Genomic DNA, 14,526 nt, shown 5'->3' on the forward strand with positions numbered 1-14,526 from the left:
CTAAAGTGGCAACAATTAGAAAACCCTCAAAACAGGACTGGTTTTACATGTGGAGGTCATTTCAAGTTTCTCTCTCTTGATCTTTTTTGGCTGGTTTTCCACTCGTGCTAGTTTTGGCTTGAGTAATCATCTCTACTGGCAGATTCCTTAACCCTTGTTGTCCAACTTCTCCAGGATGGCACATCCACACGTGCTGCAGCAAGAAGGTTTAATGTGTCTCCCAGCACAATCTCCAGAACATGGAGGAGATTTCAGGAGACTGGCTGTTATTCTCGGAGAGCTGGACAGGGCCGTAGAAGGTCCTCAACCCATCAGCAGGACCGATACCTGCTCCTTTGTGCAAGGCGGAACAGGCTGAGCACTGCTCGTGCCCTACAGAATGACCTCCAGAGGGCCACTGGTGTGAATGTCTCTACCCAAACAATCAGGAACAGACTTCATGAAGATGGCCTGAGGGCCCGACGTCCTGTAGTGGGCCCTGTGCTCACTGCCCAGCACCGTGGAGCTCGACTGGCATTTGCTCAAGAACACCAGAATTGGCAAGTCCGCCACTGGCCCTGTACTTTTACAGACGAGCAGGTTCACCCTGAGCAGCTGTGATAGACATGAAAGAGTCTGGAGAAGACAAGGAGAATGATATGCTGCCTGCAACGTCGTTCAACATGACAGGTTTGGTGGTGGGTCAGTGATGGTCTGGGGAGGCATATCCATGGAGGGACGCACAGACATCTACTGCGTAGGAAATGGTGCTCTGACTGCCATAAGGTATCGAGATGAAATCCTTGAACCCATTGTCAGACCCTACGCTGGTGCAGTAGGTCCTGGTTTCCTCCTAATGCACGACAATGCCCGGCCTCATGTGGCAAGAGTATGCAGGCAGTACCTGGAGGATGAAGGAATTGAAACAATTGAATGGCCTTCACGATCCCCTGACTTAAACCCAATAGAACATCTGTGGGACATTATGTTTCGGTCCATTAGGCGCCGCCAGGTTGCTCCTCAGACTGTACAACAGCTCAGGGATGCCCTCATACAGATCTGGGAGGAAATGCCACAAGACACCATCCGTCATCTCATTAGGAGCATGCCCCGACGTTGCATGCATACAAGCTCGTGGGGGCCAAACAAGATACTGAAAAGCATTTTGAGTAGCAGAAATTAAGTTTTTGAAAAATGGACTAGCCTGCCACATCTTCATTTCACTCTGATTTTAGGGTGTCTACACAATTGAGCCCTCTGTAGGCAGAAAACTTTTATTTCCATTAAAAGACTTGGCATCCTTTTGTTCCTAAGACATTGCCCTGTCGTTATTTGTATAGATATCCAACTTCATATTGAGATCTGATGTATCTAATGTGTTTCTTTAAAGTGTTCCTTTAATTTTTGTGAGCAGTATATATATATATATATATATATATATGTATATATATATATGTATATATATGTATATATATATATATATATATATACTACTGTATATGTGTGTGTGCATGTTGATTGTTCAGATTCTTCAATTGGCCTATATAGTAATGTAATCCTCCATTATTTCATTTTATTCCTTTTTCCACTGTATAATTAAGTGTTATATGTTAAAGTCTAGTGGTTGTATATATGTAAATGCCTGACGAAATTATACTTGTAACTTGTCATTATATCTATTCAGATTGAGGGGAAAATAGAGAAGTATGACAAATAATGGTGATAATAAGTTTTACTAATATAGCACCTTTCCCATTTTTGGAGCCCCTCAGGTTACTTACCGTGTTTATGCCAGGAATTACCAAACACACCCCATGGTAAGGAAAGAGGGAAAGTGAAAAGGAGACATAAACCTACACTCATCCTCCTATTCTAGCAGCAGGAAATCAAGACACGTTTTGTATAGCCATGATTTGTTTGGATGTTGTGGAAGTGAATATTATTAAGCTGTTAATGTTTTACATGTTAGCCAGAAGTGTGGGACTGTGCTGGATATTTATGGTGCTATTTACTAATTGTGCTACTTTAAACTAGCAGAACGGATATTAGATGCATGACAGAAGCTCATTAGACCATGGATTAAGAGTGGTGCCTTGAATGACTTAAACACAGTTCCAACATGAGCAAAAAGTTATGTGCTAAACTAAGACAGACTTGACACGTTGAAGCAGTAACACACCCTAAGTGAGTTAAACAGTAACTACAGATGTAAACAGAAGCCCAAGAAGCAACTTTATTGCGCTGCACTATGAGTGAGGTTTGCACTACATCATGGCCTAATTAACTGATTCGTATCTTTCATTCAAGAGATGACATCAGTTTTCTTTATGTCTAGTGTTAATTTCCTTATATATATTTCTTTGTTGTTTACTTCCTTATTTCTTACAGAACACCAGAACCAACTGGATTATGAGAAGAAATGAAAGCACAGAACCAGATGTTGTATTGTAAACCGAAGTTAAAATTACATTTTTGAATTTGTATATTTTGTGAGGGGTTGTCTGTTCTGTAAGGGGATACCAAGCCACCAGTATGGTATGGTCCCACAGAAACTGTACAGAATTGGGAAAAGGACACATTGGCAATAATAGAGGCCCTGCATTTACCAGAGTTGGGAGGTGGATGTATTCCTTGTGTGTGCGCTGGATGCAGAAGGGAGGGAGGGGGTTACAGTCTGGCTGGAGACATGCTGGATTCCTTCATGACCCTACAGGCCTCAGAAGGTGACCGTAATTCCTGACACTTTAAGACAGCAAAAACACCACAAGGCATATTGTCCAAAAAGTGGTAGCACAGGCCCACTACTTGGAAGAACTAGGACATGACAGCCATGGAGAAAACTGTCATTTGGAAGGTACCCTCTTATTTGTTCTCACATAGTTCCAAATCAGAATGAATGGGACTGTGTTGTCCTTCCAAGGAAATAAGCAGTGGAGAGGCTTCTTCAGAGAACCTTTAAGAACAATAATGCATGCATCAGGGATTCAGAAACACTACAGGTTGTCTTGCATCCCTGCAGCAAAAGCAGGCCAGTCACGAGGATGGCAGAGGTTCAGGGACTTATCCAGATGTGAGTCTGTTATTGTCACCTCTCCATTTACACATGCTCAGAGAGAACTTAAAGATTTTATTTTTTTGCTGTGGAGTCATTTTCATGAAGTCGGTAGATTGATTGGGAGAGCATGGGGGTTCATGAGGTCACTGGAAAGGGGTGTGTGGTGCTCCCGATATCTTTGGAAAAGGACGAAGGTCCAAGTCTTTAGAGTCCTGGTGCTTCCTGTTTTGCTATGTGGTTGTAAGACATGGACGCTATCCAGTGACCTGAGATGAAGACTGGAGTCCTTTGGTGTTGTGTCTCTTTGGAGAATCATTGAGTACCACTGGTTTGACTTTCTGTCGAATGAGCAGTTGCTCATGGAGTCCCGAATGAGGCCCATTAGATGCATTGTGAGGGAGCTTCAGTTACGGCCCTATGGCCATGTGGTGCAATTCTTCGAGCGTGATCCGGCTCGTAAGATCCTCATTGTTGAGGACCCGAGTGGTTGGACCTGAACAAGGGGACGCTCACGTAATACCTGGCTGCAACAGATAGAGGGTCATTTCTGGAGGGTGAAACTGGACTGTGTGTCTGCCTGGGGGGGGGGTTGCCAACCAGGTTCTGTTTAGTCGTGTGGTAGGTGCGGCAATGCGGTGTGCCAGTGCATGCTCCACAACTTGATCTGACCTGACCTGGAGTCATTTTAGAAGGCAAACACACTTCAGTGTACCCTTTCTTAGTCCTAGAAAACCACACAGACTTAGAGTAGAAATGGCACTAGCAGTGAATGAAACATGGTGAATGTGAATTTTTAATCAAATGCTATTCACCCATCCATCCATCTTTCAGATCTGTTTAAACCACCAGGAGTTTCAATATAAATACAATAAATATTTATAAATATATAAAAAAAGATCTGTGTAAATGAGTACCAACAAATATTTTATTACTGTAAACTTCTCTGATTTTTTGCATTATATTTTAGCAACGCTCTCACTGAAAACAAAAAAATCATTAATCATATAAGTGCCTTCTATGGGGGTATACAGGCATCTGTCTCCCAGTTCTAAAATCAGAGGTTAATTTTCTCCACATTTCCAGAGGAGTGACAGGCACAAGTTATGACACAGAGTCCACTAAAGCTACATTCAGACTGCAGTTAAAAATGACTCAGTTTCTCATATTTGATTTTTTTTGTTCCAATTAATTTTGCAAGCGACTCAAATCTGATAAGGCTGTGTACAGATACTGACCCTGTAAAATTAATCAGTATTTTCTCGCCGCCACAACAACCTCTTCTGTAACACAATACCTGTGGTTGAGTTTCACCCAACAGCATAAACAAATTTGGCCTGAGAAGGCAACAGGAAATCCAGCATAGGAAAGTATGTAGTACTGGTTGTGCAAGTTAGGAACTTAGTATGAATAACATTACAAATGAAATCACAAATATTTAAAAAAAGCAAGCCCAAATGCACATCATTCATTATCTTGCGTAAGTAGGCAAGTCTTCAAATAGTGAATGCATGACCATGTGCATTTCAGTAAAGAATTTTGTGAACTTCTGAATTATTCAAATATATATAATATGAACAAATAAATTAATGTGAATAGTTTAATACAAATAAAGTTGCTTTCAGTATTCACTCACCATCTCTGTGTAAGAGTGAAAGTTATAGTTGCTTACAGTGGAGGAAAAGTGAAAAGATCTGAAATGGGCAAGAAAAAAAATGAACTGAATTAACATCTGATTGTTTATCATGGCCAATATGGCAAGTTAAAGCTAAAAAGTTTGGAAATGTTGGCATGTTTTCATACAAATTAACCTGTGGCACCATGCCAAGCACATACGCATTTGAAAAACTAAGAATTTAATTTGTGTAAAAAAAGAATGTAGCACAGCAAGGAAAAAGAACAAAGACATAAACAGATGGATGTTATTTGTGATGTGATGTAATAACTAGTTCTTCATAACTTTACTATTCATTGTATATGAGGATCCTTCAGAAGTATCTGCACTGACTAACTTGTGTACTGTATATTGTTAGGAAATTAACAAGACAGACTTGGTGACCTATAATTACTAGTAAGTCATGCTAAAATACTCATGAATGTGATGTCACAATGATTAAGTCAAGTGTCCAATGTTAAGCATATTGCTGTGTGCCTTTCTCTATTTATGTCCTCTCTCTGAGGTTTTATTTAGTCAAAGACTTGTATCCTTATGCAAGGAATTGATTAGCACAAAACTGAAAAAAAAATACAGTCTACATCAAATAAAACAGTTTCTGCTTTTCATTGGCTTTTTCAATGTTTTATTCTTTACAGTCAAGTTATTTACATATTGTAATTTTCTCAGACACCAGTAGATAAGGTGCAGATGTCAAAGTGTCCTGTTTGTACCATCCTTGCACCGTATTTTTGATTTACTAATTAATTAATATTAATGCAATTCAATTGCATGGTTTCAGAAAACAAGCTTTTCAAATAACATCTCAAACTCTTGAGTATAAGTAGGCAAACTCAGATCTTAATTAACACCTCTTACAGTGTTAGGATATACTGTAGCTTAATTTATCAGACAGATGTAACCTAAGAGACAACACTCAATACCAGCCACATGCTAAGTTCAAGTTGTTTACAGTGCAGCGTGTCTCATTCAAATTTGTCAGCTCACAATGGCAACTGCTCAAAGGTGCCTAGAGGGGGATCATCATTGTCAGATCTGTACACAGAAACCTGTGGAGATGAAAGAGAAGCCAAGACTGGTAGGATCGGTTGTGGCGCAAAATAGCAGTTTGACAATTTTGGAATGTCAAGGAGGGCAAAATAATATTTATGGCAATCTTGACCTTCATGGCTCTTTCAAAAAAAATACTTGAGGTATGGCATTTGGATATTTCAGACAACATTTTGAATCTATATCACATTTGTGAAAAACCTGTGTGATAACACAAAACTAAGTAGCAAAATAAACAATTGTATGAACAAGCTGTGCTCCATTTAACCAGCCACTCTAACAGATAGCTTACAGTGATGGTGACAGCAGAATCATAATCTTACCATGCAGCCCCATAAACCCCAAACATAAATTAAATTTAGGTCCATGAGATAAACTGACTAGTCTAATATATTATAAAATTCATTGAACTCATACCATAAGGATTATTTTTAAACATTTACTCATGATTTCTGTTTAATGTATCCTTGCCAATGAATGCAAAGAACACAATAACACCACTCAACTAGTGCATGACATCAGAGATGGAATATGGAGAATTTTTTAGTGTGCCAGAAGCAAATGTCAAGTCATAGATTATGGTGATTGTGATCAATGGGGGGAGATTTCTGAAGAGTTTTAATATATGTTTTATTGTGAGCCTATTTGACACATGTTTGTACTTAAATCAGCCTTTAGCATTACATTCAAATAAACATGCTGTCCAACAATTATCATTTAATTTTGTTTTGCTCCCTCTGTGTTTTCTATGCAATGCCACTTTGAGGATTATTATTATTGCTGGTCTATTATCTATGTTGTACCCTATAATTTTTGCCACCCCAACGTTTAAGAGTCATCACGCATGATCATTTAGCATTTCCAAAACTTTATCAAAGCTGTTTAATTATTTGATTCTATTTAAGATTTGTGTCCTGCAGATGCCTGCTTCAAAAGTTCAGTATATGTTTCTGCATTAATTTAATAAATTGTCAGGCATCTTCATAAGTAGAAAAGTTTTATTGATGAGATAACATTATTACTATATATACATAAAAGAATCAAACAGACTTCTAAAAACATATGTCAAAGACTTTACTATATTTATGCAGAAGAACATTTGTGCAAATATTTGCCAGAGTTACTCATATGGTACTGTACAATAGTACACTGTCAAAGAAAGTGATTATAACATTACAACTTTTCATCTTTTTCACTGGATTTATTTATATCTCAAGTATTTATGACATAAATTCTTTAAGCGATGCATCTTTTCAAAAATATATCATGTATATGTCAAAAAGTAGTATTATTAAATTGAATTATGTGCAATAAAACTCCACCAATTAGATTATTTTCACATTATAAAGCTTTCAGAATCACTGACTTGACATTTTGTAATAAAGAAATCTACAAACATTGTATATACAATGTACAGTACAATACAGTATATTCAGTACATATTTAACACAAATAGATTTTTAAACATCACTCTGCATTCCTCTTTAACATACCATTTGTGAGTAACTTTACACAAAAGGGTGTCTTGTAAGAGTGCATTGCTGTAAACAGTTTTTCTGTCCGTTTCTGTTTTCTAATCTTTTATACAGTATACATCTCGTAAACAAGAACAAATATTTGCCTATTTACATTTAGAATGGATGTATTATGTGAATATAATTAACCAGGCACTAAGGTAGTTTTTCATTTTATAAAACTAATAAAAACAGGGTAATTTTACTACTTTTTAGCATGTAACAGATAACTTGATTGCAATTTAAAAATCTTTTAAAAGGGGACAAATGGTTTTCCATATTCAGTGTAATGAACCATTACAAAACAGCAGTTACATTCCGCCATCATTGGAGGCTTTTTACAAAACTGTAAACATGAAAACTAAACCAATTACATCAGCCATTAGCTTTAAACATTTCTGGGTTTTAAAACTGTAACTTAATTCATCATAGAATTCTACAATAATGTAATAAACAACATAAATAGTGCTGCTGCAAAGGTTCTAAAATAAAAATATTTACTGAAATTTTGGTAGCATAAATATGTTTAAAATTCAGAGTTTATTGGTTATAGGCTAATGCTAAATAATTTTGGTGTCTGACAAATTATTTTTGAAAGTACTACATTGTAATTTGTGTATTCCCAAGCTATAGATTATAAACTGAAGACCACTATTTACTTTACACAATTCATCTAAATGTCCCACCTCATTTCATGCCAACACTGGACTGTTTACATTAATACAACGTATTCAATTCTTTTTTTTAAAGGACACATGTTAACATATTCATATACATTCATTTTTATTATATTATTTTTAGTTCTAACATTGATATTCTGAACACTATAGAATCTTTGATAGCAGCAACTAAAATAATCTCTATTCGTCAATTTTCCTAGTGAAGGGGTGTTGCACGTAACATGGTAGCACTGAGAGTAACAGAGGAAGCAACCTGAAAGTATGTCTACTGTCCCAGAGGAAAATATCTGGTACATTCAACATCATACACAGTACATCATACACAAACACAGAAATCCCAATGATAAACTACATTTGCCAGAGGGTGCCAGTTGAGAGCACTACTCAGGGTAACATACAATACAATTCCTTACTCAACCCAATAACAAATAATTTAGATTGAAATTTTTCTAGAAACAAATAGGATGACAATATGATTGATTAGAAAATTGCAAGAAGATATTGTGAACAAATATTCTGTCAATTTATTCTGTTTGAAAGGTTTTGATGATTCACACGTATGGAAGTTATAATCTCATTCCCTGACACTCACTATCCACACATTGTAAACCTAAATCCAAGGTTGCCATCCTGGAAATAAGCGGCTTAAATTCTTTGGGTCCATTGCTTGCTGTATCAGGAGATTCACCTGTCCCCCAACACTGAGAACTGCTCCTTCTTCCACACCTTTCAGCTTCTCATGGAGCCTCAAAAGGACACGTTCGGCCACTTTATTAAAATTCTGTGTATCACTGCATGAAAAATATGTTACAAAAATTAGAAGGCAGAACTGAACATAAGGACCTAATAGTGCAATGCTAAAAAACAAATTACAGGTGCTGGTCATAAAATTAGAATATCATGACAAAGTTGATTTATTTCAGTAATTCCAATCAAAAAGTGAAACTTGTATATTAGATTCATTCATTACACACAGACCGATGTATTTCAAATGTTTATTTCTTTTAATTTTGATGATTATAACTGACAACTAATGAAAGTCCCAGATTCAGTTTCTCGGAAAATTAGAATATCAATTAAGACAAATGCAAAAGAAGGGTTTTTAGAAATGTTGGCCAACTGAAAGGTATGAACATGAAAAGTATGAGCATGTACAGCACTCAATATTTAGTTGGGGCTCCTTTGGCCTGGATTACTGCAGTAATGCGGTGTGGCATGGAGTCGATCAGTCTGTGGCACTGCTCAGGTGTTATGAGAGCCCATGTTGCTCTGATAGTGGCCTTCAGCTCTTCTGAATTGTGGGGTCTGGCGTATTGCATCTTCTTCTTCACAATACCCCATAGATTTTCTATGGGGTTAAGGTCAGGCGAGTTTGCTGGCCAATCAAGAACAGGGATACCATGGTCCTTAAACCAGGTACTGGTAGCTTTGGCACTGTGTACAGGTGCCAGGTCCTGTTGGAAAATGAAATCTGCAGCTCCATAAAGTTCGTCAGCAGCAGGAAGCATGAAGTGCTCTAAAACTTCCTGGTAGACAGATGCGTTGAGCTTGGACCTCAGAAAATACAATGGACCAACACCAGCAGATGACTTGGAACCCCAAACCAACACTGACTGTGGAAACTTTACAGTGGACCTCAAGCAATGTGGATTCTGTGCCTCTCCTCTCTTCCTCCAGACTCTGGGACCTTGATTTCCAAAGGAAATGCAAAATTTACTTTCATCAGAGAACATAACTTTGGACCACTCAGCAGCAGTTTTGTCTTTAGCCCAGGCGAGACGCTTCTGACGCTGTCTCTTGTTCAAGAGTGGCTTGACACAGGGAATGCGACAGCTGAAACCCATGTCTTGCATACGTCTGTGCGTGGTGGTTCTTGAAGCACTGACTCCAGCGGCAGTCCACTCTTTTTGAATCTCCCCCACAGTTTTGAATGGGTTTTGTTTCACAATCCTCACCAGGGTGCGGTTATCCATATTGCTTGTACACTTTTTTCTACCACGTCTTGTTCTTCCCTTCGCCTCTCTATTAATGTGCTTGGACACAGAGCTCTGTGAACAGCCATCCTCTTTAGCAATGACCTTTTGTGTCTTGCCCTCCTTGTGCAAGGTGTCAGTGGTCGTCTTTTACACAACTGTCAAGTCAGCAGTCTTCCCCATGATTGTGTAGCCTACAGAACTAGACTGAGAGACCATTTAAAGGCTTTTGCAGGTGTTTTGAGTTAATTAGCTGATTAGATTGTGGCACCAGGTGTCTTCAATATTGAACCTTTTCACAATATTCTAATTTTCCGAGATACTGAATTTGGGACTTTCTTTAGTTGTCAGTTATAATCATCAAAATTAAAAGAAATAAACATTTGAAATACATCAGTCTGTGTGTAATGAATGAATCTAATATACAAGTTTCACTTTTTGAATGGAATTACTGAAATAAATCAACTTTGTCATGATATTCTAATTTTATGACCAGCACCTGTATACCACTTCTTGGTTACATTATATAACCTCAGCAAAAAAGACCAATAAATAAAGTAGGACTATAAAATGTAGTATCACATCTTTTTTGTGAATAAATAGACATATAAAATAAACGACATGCATAGTAAAATCAGACTTGATACTATGTGGATTCATCTAAGTGTGAAAACTACAGCACTATTATCAAATAATATGAACTCTGACTTATAGTGTTTTTAAAATTTACATTTTTTAGTACTTACCATATTTACAAAATCATTTTTTGTCTTAAGAAACTTAAACTTGAAGCTCTGCATCTTAATATCTAACATAAAATTAGTTTTATTTCAAAATTCAAAACTCATTTTGAAACTGTTGTGGAGGACTGCCGGCTTCCCATGCCGGTCCGCACCCCCAGGCCGCCAGGAGGAGCTCTCCCGACAGCAGGATCGTGCCCCGAGTTCCAGCAGGGCCTTATGGACTATGTAGTGTTTTTACACAGCCCTGCTGGATCCCTTGGGACCACCAGGAGTCGCTGTAGGGGGGCTCATGGGCTCTTGTGTGTCCTATAACCCGGGAGTACGTCACGGTCATGTGACAGGAAGGAACGACGTGCTCCCGGATTGAAGAAAAGGACTGTTTGCCCTGACCCGGAAGAAATAAGGAACTGTGGACTGTTGGGACAGGAACACCTCCGGGTCAGGGGCTATAAAAGGACGGTGCCTCAGTCCAGACACTGAGCTGTGCTGGGTGGGAGAGGAGCAAAGTGTCTGGGCGAGGAGGAGAGTTTATTGTGGTTGTTATAGTTAATGAGTAGTGTGGAAGGTGCTTGGTGCACTCTGTGGATAAAAATAAACAATCGTGGACTTTTACCTGGTGTCTGGAATTGTACCTGAGGGTTCCAGGGTGCACTACTGCCCCCTACTGCCACACTGTTTAAAAAAGGCTGGAGAGCCATCATGAGATATGTGTAATGCTGTTTCTTAAAGCACTTTATATTAATAAAAAGATTGTGTTATGCACTAAATTCTGCACTAGCTTTTAGATATGGAAGATCTAAAAACATATTTATACCTGTGCCTCTTGTTTGTTTCTTGGTCTTCTCCTATGGTGGAATTAAGAGTTGCATTGAGATCAGTTTCTTCATGTCTTTGCTGAAGATAAAATGCTTTTAAAGGATTCATCGTCCAGTCAAATAAAGGATCATACAGCAGCACCTAAGAACAGGTATACTTTATTATTCTGAAGTAATAAAGACAATGACTAAAATATAACACTATTTTCTAGTGTTTTAGTGCCATTTTTTAAATACTCCTACAAAGTCAGTTGTGCGTATAGTGTATTAAGCAGAAGAAATGACTGTTTCTCTCTGGATAAACAGAAATCAAACGTTTTCAGCAAGAGACACCTTCCTTGAGGCTGCTAATCCAATGTTATTAGAGAATAGGATTATTTGCAACCACACAAGAAAGCTTAACACATCAAAATCCTTTTTTAGAAAATAGTGAAAGCCTATGTCAGTCAGCAGCACTGGGCTCAAAGCAGAAGCCATCTCTTTAGGTATGTCATGTTGTCGTGGGACAGACTCACACACACTCGATTATACAGATCAGCCCACACAAAAGGGAATGTTGAAATTCTGGGAATCAAACTTGAGATTCTGGACCTGGTAGAAGGAGTGCTAATCACTGTTTATTTCCATTACTCTAAAACATTAACAGTGCTGAGCCATGTGATTAAAACTAAACTTTTACTCAAGGTTATTGGCTTAGGATAGCTCTTAACAGTCATGCTTCTTCTTTCTACTTGACCACAGGTTACAAAACTGCACGTGTATACCTTGCAACCAGCTGCAGGAAAGTAAGAGATTTTTGAAACTGACAATATCAATTTTTGAAGTGTAGAATAAGTCTCAGAAAAAATGCCACTTTTAGATAATAGTAAGTATGAAGATGGCTAAATGTGATATATAAAAGGGTGCACATGCAGAATACTTTTCATAGCTATCTTTTCAATTTCAGGACAAACTGAGTGGAGGGATGTGATGGGAATCTTGCTACTGAAGAGCAGATACTGAAGGTGCTTTGATTTCACAGGTACTTATTCTATTAAACTTAAAACGGACAGGCAGACAGGGTGTCAGAAACTAAAAGGTAAACTACCAGCTGGGTCCACAGGAACATAAGCTACTGTACAACTAGACAACTGTCTATGACATTAAGGTTGGCCAGCTTTGCTCTAAATTGTCATGATTTTTACCCTGTGTCATGCCTGCAGTGCTACCCTTTTTGTTGATCTAGAATTGGTTTACTTTTTGTCATTAGCCTTAAGGCTTGGTGGTGATAAGTCACTTTCAGCAAAAGTTTACACTCCAGTTCCACCATGTACTATGATGTAAGGCATTCCTAAGATAAAGTCAATTTTTGGAGGGAGACAGAGACAGAGAGAAAGTAAAAAAAAAAAAAAAATGCTTCAGAACCAAAAGAACAGAAGAAGCATATGAAGCAATGAGCACAAAACTTGAAAGCATGTATTGGGGTCATATCACTAAAGTAAAATCAGAGGTCACATTCACATGCTCAGATTACGCACAATCGGCCAGCTTTCTGAACACTAACAAGTGTAATGGATGTGAAACTCAGCCCAAACTGATAAGAAGTGATAACACAACAAGTCCATTAGTAGTGAGGTTGGAAACCTTGATTTTGGACAAAATACATTCTAATGATCAATGTAGTTAGTGTATGCCTAGTCATTATTACCAGATGCAAAAAAAAAGAAACAGCATATATTTAAAGTCATTAAATTTCAGAAGGGCTAACTTTGTAAATGTGCTGACATATTAAAAATATACACTTGACCTAAAATATAAGGTTGCCCATAAGACTTCAAAAATTTAAATAATTATACCTCAACAATTGTCAATAAGGCTTCTTGAGAATTCCTCATCACCTCCATAGTTTTCTCACAGCACCTTATCCAAACAAGAGAGCTCATAAGTAAAATGGTGAGTAAGGGTCGTGTTAAGTGAATAATTTGCTTATCAACAGTTTTTTCCCATCCATAAACTCAATAATAATTTGCCAATTATGTTTAAAAAATGTATTATGTCATACACCTTTACACAAAACTGCATGATCAACCCTTAACTGATTGAACTGATATTATGTATGGGTAGGTAATTAAAAGACACATATTAGACAGTACAGTTTATTTTAAAACTGAGTATTTAAGGGTGCAATTCAACTTAAAATAGCTAGAATGCAGCTTACTATTACTTTTGCCCAGTAGTAATAAAGATACCTGAGGGAATGCCAACCAAGAAGGAGTAAGTCCCAAAAAAGATGTTTCTATTCTGATTACCTTCTGAACACTCCCTCAACTCCAGTTATTCCCATTCCATCTACAATATCTCTTGACAGCCTGAATGGTACAGTTTCCGGGGTTGGCAATATTTTCCCTTGCTCAAATGCTACACCTACATATTGAAAAGAAAAATGCATAAATTGAATATGACTGATTAAATTACAATTCACTATAATTAATTTATGCAGGATAAATTAAAGTACATAAACTGCTTTTTTGGAATTTGTTCTAGTTATCAAAGATGAAATTTAACACAAAAAATGTCACTTACCTAAGTCTATATGCACTAATTCAGCTGTATCTTCATCAATAAGTATGTTCTGCACATGTCTATCCCCAAGTCCAAGAATGTAGCCAACTGTAAAAGTACAAAATAGTGACAAAATATATATATATATTTGCTAAGGACAATGCACACCACGAATTTGACTTTTACTAACAGTAAGTGTTGGCACTCTTCTGTTTATATCTTGCATCCCTTACACATACCTGCTGAATGCCTTCCTGAACTATCACTTGAGCTACCTTATGCTAAAGCCCTGTATGTGATGCGTAGATGGTACTAGTCATTCATATGTCAAAAATACAGCTAGCATACACCAAACCCAAAATATTTTTCCTTTGACATTCATTCATGGTCTCCTGCCACCAATTGAGACAAAGCATGGTAAAGAACATTTAAATTCAAACTCCACTGAAGTAAAGAGGAGGAAAAAATAATCTCCTGTTCACTTCTTTACAAGCCCTGCATTGT

General features: G+C 37.6%; 1 protein-coding gene and 1 long non-coding RNA gene across 6 annotated transcripts in view; one reads left to right on the plus strand and one right to left on the minus strand.

The window, feature by feature from the left end:
• Positions 1 to 6,736: 6,736 nt before the first annotated feature.
• Positions 6,737 to 14,526, minus strand: part of atm (ATM serine/threonine kinase) — a 184,802-nt gene continuing 177,012 nt past the window's right edge. The window contains exons 59-63 of the mRNA XM_039744508.1: positions 14,044 to 14,130; positions 13,770 to 13,884; positions 13,317 to 13,380; positions 11,481 to 11,623; positions 6,737 to 8,741 (exon numbers count right to left, since the gene is read on the minus strand). Of these exons, the coding sequence (XP_039600442.1) occupies positions 8,561 to 8,741; positions 11,481 to 11,623; positions 13,317 to 13,380; positions 13,770 to 13,884; positions 14,044 to 14,130 (590 nt within the window). The 3' untranslated portion in view covers positions 6,737 to 8,560. The remainder of the gene's footprint in view (positions 8,742 to 11,480; positions 11,624 to 13,316; positions 13,381 to 13,769; positions 13,885 to 14,043; positions 14,131 to 14,526) is intronic.
• Positions 11,529 to 14,526, plus strand: part of LOC120523301 — a 93,168-nt gene continuing 90,170 nt past the window's right edge. For all 5 annotated transcript variants that reach the window (XR_005632582.1, XR_005632584.1, XR_005632585.1 and 2 more), the window contains exons 1-3: positions 11,529 to 11,633; positions 12,223 to 12,346; positions 12,428 to 12,502. This is a non-coding gene — a long non-coding RNA (uncharacterized LOC120523301). The remainder of the gene's footprint in view (positions 11,634 to 12,222; positions 12,347 to 12,427; positions 12,503 to 14,526) is intronic.

The sequence above is a fragment of the Polypterus senegalus genome, chromosome 2, assembly GCF_016835505.1.
Source record: "Polypterus senegalus isolate Bchr_013 chromosome 2, ASM1683550v1, whole genome shotgun sequence".
NCBI classification, from domain to species: domain Eukaryota; kingdom Metazoa; phylum Chordata; class Cladistia; order Polypteriformes; family Polypteridae; genus Polypterus; species Polypterus senegalus.